Source organism: Salmo trutta, chromosome 32 (genome assembly GCF_901001165.1).
Source record: "Salmo trutta chromosome 32, fSalTru1.1, whole genome shotgun sequence".
In the NCBI taxonomy this organism is placed as follows: Eukaryota; Metazoa; Chordata; class Actinopteri; order Salmoniformes; family Salmonidae; genus Salmo; species Salmo trutta.
In genome coordinates, this window is record NC_042988.1 from 10,650,614 (window position 1) to 10,659,152 (window position 8,539).

General features: G+C 45.3%; 1 protein-coding gene across 1 annotated transcript in view; it reads left to right on the forward strand.

Annotated features, from left to right (window-relative positions):
• The window catches only part of LOC115171048 (sterile alpha motif domain-containing protein 14), a 32,692-nt gene extending 25,717 nt beyond the window's left edge, over positions 1-6,975 (forward strand). Inside the window, exons 9-10 of the mRNA XM_029727513.1 lie at positions 490-645; positions 6,137-6,975. Of these exons, the coding sequence (XP_029583373.1) occupies positions 490-645; positions 6,137-6,301 (321 nt within the window). The 3' untranslated portion in view covers positions 6,302-6,975. The remainder of the gene's footprint in view (positions 1-489; positions 646-6,136) is intronic.
• Positions 6,976-8,539: the final 1,564 nt, after the last annotated feature.

Sequence of the window (8,539 nt, forward strand, 5' to 3'; positions counted from 1 at the left end):
GGCTGCCTCTTCCATCACCCTGAGTTAATTTTAGCAGCGCTTCGCTTGTTCCTGTGCTTCACCACCGGTGGAGAGACATTCTGAGAACACCTCAGTGTCTGGCAGACGGCCAACCTGGCAGGACCCTGCTAGCCACCAGGCTAACAACACCAGACCAGCGGTTAGATCAGTTAAACAATGTTGATTGTGTGTGCGTGCGTACGTGTGTGTGACTCAAGGGGGTCTAGACTATAGAGGCAGCTTTGTAATTCAGTCACTGCAACCTAAAGAGCCATATCAGTGGGTGTAATGAGGCAGAACGTTAGCTGTATGTTGCTGCACTAAGGGGCAAGGCTAAATTGTTTTGTGTTGTGTTATTCATGACCACCAGGGGGCAGATTAACATGCTCTTGAGACTGCTAACCCACAAAAAGCTATTTTTCATATTAGGGAGCTGAAGCAATGCAATTGTACTCAATAACTGAATATCTTGGGCAACCTTCCTTCCAGCCTATAGACGAGCCGCTGTGCCTAGTGTCGTCGTGGAGCACCCAGCAGGTGTGCCAGTGGCTGAAGGGGTTGAACATGGAGCAGTACATCCCAGAGTTCACTGCCAGGGACATCGACGGGGAGCAGCTCCTCCTGATGGACGGCACCAAGCTCAAGGTGAGAGGATGGTTCAGGGAAGGAGAGGAGGAGAGTGAGGAGGATAGAAGGAAGGGAACTAAGTTCAAGGTGGGAGGAGAGGAAAGGAAGGGGAGCAGAGGAGATGTGGGTAAATGGATGGAGAGGGTCAGCGAAGAAAGGAGAGGAGAGGAAGAAGAGCACATGGATGGAGAGGATGGTACAGATGGTGAAAGGGGAGAAGCGGCCATGAGAGTGGAAGAGAAGTGACAACAAGATTAGAGGAGAGGGTAAGGTACAGGAGAGGGATGAGAGGAGGTGAGAAGATTAGAGGAGAGGGTAAGGTACAGGAGAGGGATGAGAGAAGGTGAGAAGATTAGAGGAGAGGGTAAGGTACAGGAGAGGAGGTGAGTGCATGTAGGATCAAAGTAAAACATAGAGTATCTCTGACTCTCTGATTGATCCACTCAAAAACACTCAAAACAAACATGAAACACCCACCAACAACAACATACAGATAGTCATTCTCTTTCAGTAGGATCTCACTGCCCTCTGCTGTTGAGAGGGACCACTTTCATGCTATCTGTGAACTACGCTGAACAAAAACATAAACGCAACATGCAACAATTTCAAAGATTTTACTGAGTTACAGTCCATATAAGGAAATCATTCAATTGAAATAGATTCATTAAGCCCTAATCTATGGATTTCACATGCCTGGGAATACAGATATGCATCTGTTGGTCACAGTTAAAAAAGGTAGCGACATGGATCAGAAAACCAGTCAGTATCTGGTGTGACCACCATTTGCCTCATGCAGCGTGACACATCTTCTTTGCATAGAGTTGATCAGGTTGTTGATGGTGGCCTGTGGAATGTTGTCCCACTTCTCTTCAATGTCTGAGCAAAGTTGCTGGATATTGGCGCGAGCTAAAACACGCTAAAACACGCTAAAGCACAAGTTGATCCGGAGCATCCCAAACGTGGTCAATGGGTGACATGTCTGGTGAGTATGCAGGCCATGGAATGAGTCGGAAATTATCAGCTTGCAGGAATTGTTTATAAATCCTTGCGATATGGGGCAGTGCATTATCATTCTGAAACATGAGGTGATGGCGGTGGATGAATGGCACGGTAATCACGGTATCTCTGTTCATTCAAATTACCATCTATAAAATGCAATTGTGTTTATTGTCTGTAGCTTATGCCTGCCCGTACCATAACCCCACCGCCACCATGGGGCAGTCTGCTCACAATGTTGACATCCACACACTGCTCGCCCACACGACGCCATACACACTGTCGGCCATCTGCCCGGTACAGTCTAAACCGGGATTAATCCATGAAGAGCACACTTCATGGATTCGTGGCCATCGAAGGTGAGCATTTGCCTACTGAAGTCAGTTACGATGCCAAACTGCAGTCAGGTCAAGACCCTGGGGAGGATGAAGAGCATGCAGATGAGCTTCCCTGTGACGGTTTCTAACAGTTTGTGCAGAAATTCTTTGGTTGTGCAAACCCACAGTTTCATCAGCTCTCCAGGTGTCTGGTCTCAGAGGATCCCGCAGGTGAAGAAGATGTAGAGGTCCTGGGCTGGCTTGGTTACACGTGGTCTGCGGTTGTGAGGCTGGTTGGATGTACTGCCAAATTCTCTAAAACGACATTGGAAGTGGCTTATGGTAGAGAAATGAACATTCAATTCTCTGGCAATAGCTCTGTTGGACATTCCTGCATGCCAATTGCACACTCCCTCAACATTTTAGACATCTGTGGCATTGTGCTGTGTGACAGAACTTCTCATTTTAGAGTGGCCTTGTATTTCTCCTAGCACAAGGTGCACATGTGTAATAATTATGTTGTTTAATCAGCTTATTGATATGCCACACCTGTCAGGTGGATGGATTATCTTGGCAAAGGAGAAATGCTCACTAACAGGGATGTCAACAAATTTGTGCACCAAATTTGAGAGAAATAAGCTTTTAGTGCACACGGAAGATTTCTGAGATCTTTTTTTTCAGCTTGTTGACACGTGTTGCACATGTTGCATTTATATTTTTATTCACTGTAAGTACCTAAGGCCTAGATGGCGCCGGAGAACAAGGCTGACATGTTAGCTATTCCTAACCAATTGTGTTTTTTTGTTCATTTCTTTGCGTTGTTTGTAACTTATTTTTTAACTTGTTTTGTACATAATGTTGCTGCTACCATCTCTTACGACCGAAAATAACTTATGGACATCAGAACTGTGATTACTCGATTACTCACCACGGACTGGCTCAATCCTTTTTTACCTTTAACGAGACCGACGAGCCCGATGTGAATGATATACTGCTTTCCCGTGAACAGGCCCAGATCCCCGTCATTTGCGTGAAGAGAAGGCGGAGAAAAAGGGGCCAGAGGGTGGGCTGCCTTCTGAGAATTCGTAGGTGATTGAATAAACCCCCACTTCCTTCCATTCTGCTAGCAAACGTGCAATTTTTGGAAAATAAAATCGATGACCTACGCAGAAGATTAAACTACCAACGGGACATTCAAAACTGTAATATCTTATGCTTCACGGAGTCGTGGCTGACCGACAACATTATCAACATACAGTTGGCTGGTTATACGCTGTATCGGTAGGAGAGAACAGCGGCGTCTGGTAAGACAAGGGGCGGTGGACTGTATATTTTTGTAAATAACAGCAGGTGCATAATATCTAAGGTCTTGAGGTTTTGCTCGCCTGAGGTAGAGTATATTATTATAAGCTGTAGACCACACTATCTACCTAGAGAGTTTTCATCTGTATTTTTCGTAGCATGCCACCACAGACCGATGCTGGCACTAAGACCGCACTCAATGCTCTGAATACCGCCATAAGCAAACAGGAAAATGCTCACCCAGAGGCAACGCTCCTAGTAGCCGGGGACTTTAATGCAGGAAAACTTAAATCCGTCTTATCAAATTTCTATCAGCATGTTAAATGTGCAACCAGAGGGAAAAAAAACTCTGGACCACCTTTACTCCACACACAGAGACACATACAAAGCTCTCCCTCACCCTCCATTTGGCAAATCTGACAAAAATTCTATACTCCTGATTCCTGCTTACAAGCAAAAATTAAAGCAGGAAGCACTAGTGACTTGCTCAATAAAAAAGTGGACAGATGAAGTAGATGCTAAGCTACAGGACTGTTTTGGTAGCACAAACTGGAATATGTTCCGGGATTCCTCCGATGGCAAGAGGAATACCTATGTAAGAATGCTGTTCATCGATTACAGCTCAGCATTTAACACCATAGTGCCCTCCAAACTCGTCATTAAGCTCGAGACCCTTGGTCTCGACCCCCTGCCCTGTGCAACTGGGTCCTGGACTTTCTGACAGGCCGCCCTCAGGTGGTGAGGGTAGGAAACAACATCTCCACCCCGCTGATCTTCAACACTGGGGCCCCACAAGGGTGCGTTCTCAGCCCTCTCCTGTACTCCCTGTTCACCCATGACCGTGTGGCCATGCACACCTCCAACTCAATCATCAAGTTTGCAGACGACACTACAGTGGTAGGCTTGATTACCAACAACAACGAGACGGCCTACAGGGAGGAGGTAAGGGCCCTCTGAGTGTGGTGTCAGGGAAATAACCTCACACTCAACATCAACAAAACAAAGGAGATGATCGTGGACTTTAGGAAACAGCAGAGGGAGCACCCCCCTATCCACATCGACGGGACAGTAGTGGAGAAGGTGTAAAGTTTTAAGTTCCTCGGCATACACAACACGGACAAACTGAAATGGTCCACCCACATAGACAGCGTGGTGAAGAAGGTGCAACAGCGCCTCTTCAACCTCAGGAGGCTGAAGAAATTTGGCTTGTCACCAAAAACACTCACAAACTTTTACAGATGCACAATCGAGAGCATCCTGTCGGGCTGTATCACCGCCTGGTATGGCAACTGCTCCGCCCACAACTGTAAGGCTCTCTAGAGGGTAGTGAGGTCTGCACAACCCATCACCGGGGGCAAACTACCTGCCCTCCAGGACACCTACACCAACCGATGTCACAGGAAGGCCAAAAAGATCAAGGACAACAACCACCCGAGCTACTGCCTGTTCATTTGGAAGACCCATTTGCGACCAAGCTTTAACTTCCTGACTGTCTGAATGTCTTGAGATGTTACTTCAATATATCCACATAATTTCCCTCCCTCTTGATGCCATCTATTTTGTGAAGTGCACCAGTCCCTCCTGCAGCAAAGCACCCCCACAACATGATGCTGCCACCCCCGTGCTTCACTGTTGGGATGGTGTTCTTCGGCTTGCAAGCCTCCCCCTTTTTCCTCCAAACATAACAATGGTCATTATGGCCAAACAGTTCTGTTTTTGTTTCATCAGACCAGAGGACATTTCTCCAAAAAGTACGATCTTTGTCCCCATGTGCAGTTGCAAACCGTAGTATGGCTTTTTTATGGGGCTTTGGAGCATTGGCTTCTTCCTTGCTGAGCGGCCTTTCAGCTTATGTCGATATTGGACTCGTTTTACTGTGGATATAGATACTTTTGTACCTGTTTCCTCCAGCATCTTCACAAGGTCCTTTGCTGTTGTTCTGGGATTGATTTGCACTTTTCGCACCAAAGTACGTTCATCTCTAGGAGACAGAACACGTCTCCTTCCTCAGAGGTATGACGGCTGCGTGGTTCCATGGTGAATATACTTGCGTACTATTGTTTGTACAGATGAACATGGTATCTTCAGGCGTTTGAAAATTGCTCCCAAGGATGAACCAGACTTGTGGAGGTCTACAATTTTTGTATGATGTCCTTTTTCCAATGATGTCAAGCAAAGAGGCACTGAGTTTGAAGGTAGGCCTTGAAATACATCCACAGGTACACCTCCATTTGACTCAAATGATGTCAATTAGCCTATCAGAAGCTTCTAAAGCCATGACATGATTTTCTGGAATGTTCCAAGCTGTTTAAAGGCACAGTCAACTTAGTGTATGTAAACCTCTGACCCACTGGAGTTGTGATACAGTGAATTATAAGTGAAATAATCTGTCTGTAAACAATTGTTGGAAAAATTACTTGTGTCATGCACAAAGTAGATGTCCTAACCGACTTGCCAAAACTAGAGTTTGTTAACAAGAAATTTGTGGAGTGGTTGAAAAACGTATTTTAATGACTCCAAACTAAGTGTATATAAACTTCTGACTTCAACTGTATTTGTCACATGCACCGAAGAAAACAGGTGCAGACCTTACCGTGAAATGCTTACTTACAAACCCTTAATCAACAATGATCTTAAGAAAAATCGAGTTAAGAAAATATTGACTAAATAAATTAAAGTAACATAATAACAATAACGAGGCTACAGTGTATATATATGGTGCTTCAATCCTCGTTATACCTTTTTTTATTAAAACAAATATTTTTCATGTTTAACTCTGCATTGTTGGGAAAGGGCTCGTAAGTAAGCATTTAATGGTAAAGTCTACACCTTTTGTATTCGGCACATGTGACAAATAAAATTTGATTTGATATTTGATTATATTTTATTCTCAGGGTTTGGGAGTAAACAGTTCGACGGACCGCAGTGCACTGAAAAGGCGGATCAAAGACATTCACGCAGCAGCGGAAAAGGAACGCAAGGCCCTGGACAAACTGGAACGCCAGAAAGAGAAGCAGCGCAAAAAGGAACAGGAGCTACGCAAGCTAAACACAAGCTAAACACAACCACCAGATGGCGCTAAATGACCACAGAAATACTCCTGACCAGAAACTGGTGCTGGTGCACAATCTCCAACTTTCACATTATCATGATAGCATTGATGCTAAGTGGAGTTTTGTGCAAAAAGTTGGAATTTGCACATAGACTTTTGTACTGTACCTCTGGTTTGGATGTGAGGCTTTGAACCCTGCGACGGGCGGGACAGTGTGTTGTCGATCACTGACACATGACAAATAACAGAATGAAAGCTCCATGCTCTTCTTGTCAAATGGCTTTATTTTAGACCAAGATCGGAAACCCAAAGTGGGCATGTGAGAGGTGGGTCGCGAGTTATGAGAATACATCTACAGTCACACACTATTTATTCTTAATTTGGGTAGTTGGAGGACAATTGGGTCACGGCAGGACTGTCAATTTGTAATTTGGGTCCCGAGGTGAAAAAGCTTAAGAACCCCTGCTTTGGACAAATCAATCAGTGGTTGACGCAACAGGATAGGTCCCGCCCATATTGAGGTTCAGACGTCTCATTCTTCCTGGCTATGAGAAATGTGTTGTTCTTTGTCAATCAGTAAGGTTATCCACCCTTGAGGAAAAAATCTGACTAATATTTTGTTACTGGAATTGAGTATGTGTTATAAACTCAGCAAAATAATAAACGTCCTCTCACTGTCAACTGCATTTATTTTCAGCAAACTTAACATGTGTAAATATTTGAATGAACATAAGATTCAACAACTGAGACATAAAATGAACAAGTTCCACAGACATGTGACTAACAGAAATGGAACAATGTGTCCCTGAACAAAGGGGGGGTCAAAATCAAAAGTAACAGTCAGTATCTGGTGTGGCCACCAGCTGCATTAAGTACTGCACTGCATCTCCTCCTCATAGACTGCACCAGATTTGCCAGTTCTTGCTCTGAGATGTTACCCCACTCTTCCACCAAGGTACCTGCAAGTTTCCGGACATTTCTGGGGGGAATGGCCCTAGCCCTCACCCTCTGATCCAACAGGTCCCAGACGTGTTCAATGGGATTGAGATCCGGACTCTTCGCTGGCCATGGCAGAACACTGACATTCCTGTCTTGTAGAAAATCACGCACAGAACGAGCAGTATGGCTGGTGGCATTGTCAGGCCCACAAGCCCTCATGGCAGGATGAGCCTGGAAGGGTACCACATGAGGGAGGAGGATGTCTTCCCTGTAACGCACAGCACTGAGATTGCCCGCAATGACAACAAGCTCAGTCCGATGATGCTGTGACACACCGCCCCAGACCATGACGGACCCTCCACCTCCAAATCGATCCTGCTCCAGAGTACAAGCCTCGGTGTAACACTCATTCCTTTGATGATAAACGTGAATCCGACCATCACCCATGGTGAGACAAAACCACGACTCGTCGTTGAAGAGCACTTTTTGACAGTCCTGTCTGGTCCAGCGACGGTGGGTTTGTGCCCATAGGCGACGTTGTTGCCGGTGATGTCTGATGAGGACCTGCCTTACAACAGGCCTACAAGCCCTCAGTCCAGCCTCTCTCAGCATATTGCGGACAGTCTGAGCACTGATGGAGGGATTGTGCGTTCCTGGTGTAACTTGGGCAGTTGTTGTTGTCATCCTGTACTTGTCCCGCAGGTTGGATGTTCGGATGTACCGATCCTGTGCAGGTGTTGTTACACGTGGTCTGCCACTGCGAGGATGATCAGCTGTCTGTCCTGTCTCCCTGTAGCGCTGTCTTAGGCGTCTCACAGTACGGACATTGCAATTTATTGCCCTGGCCACATCTGCAGTCCTCATGCCTCCTTGCAGCATACCTAAGGCACGTTCACGCAGATGAGCAGGGACCTTGGGCATCTTTCTTTTGGTGTTTTTTTAGAGTCAGTAGAAAGGCCTCTTTAGTGTCCTAAGTTTTCATAACTGTGACCTTAATTGCCTACCGTCTGTAAGCAGTGTTTAAACCCTTTACAATGAAGATCTGTGAAGTTATTTGGATTTTTACGAATTATCTTTGAAAGACAGGGTCCTGAAAAAGGGACGTTTCTTTTTTTGCTGAGTTTGTGACTTCTACACACGTTCAATGCATTGACAAAGTCATACTTTTCCCATAGCTTTTGACCATACACACATACAGTACATTCTAGCAAATTACACACTATCAAAACCTAACCGTGGTCTGAGTTATTATAGAAAGAATATAATTACAGAAATGAGCATTTATTTATTTTTACAAAGAAGATAA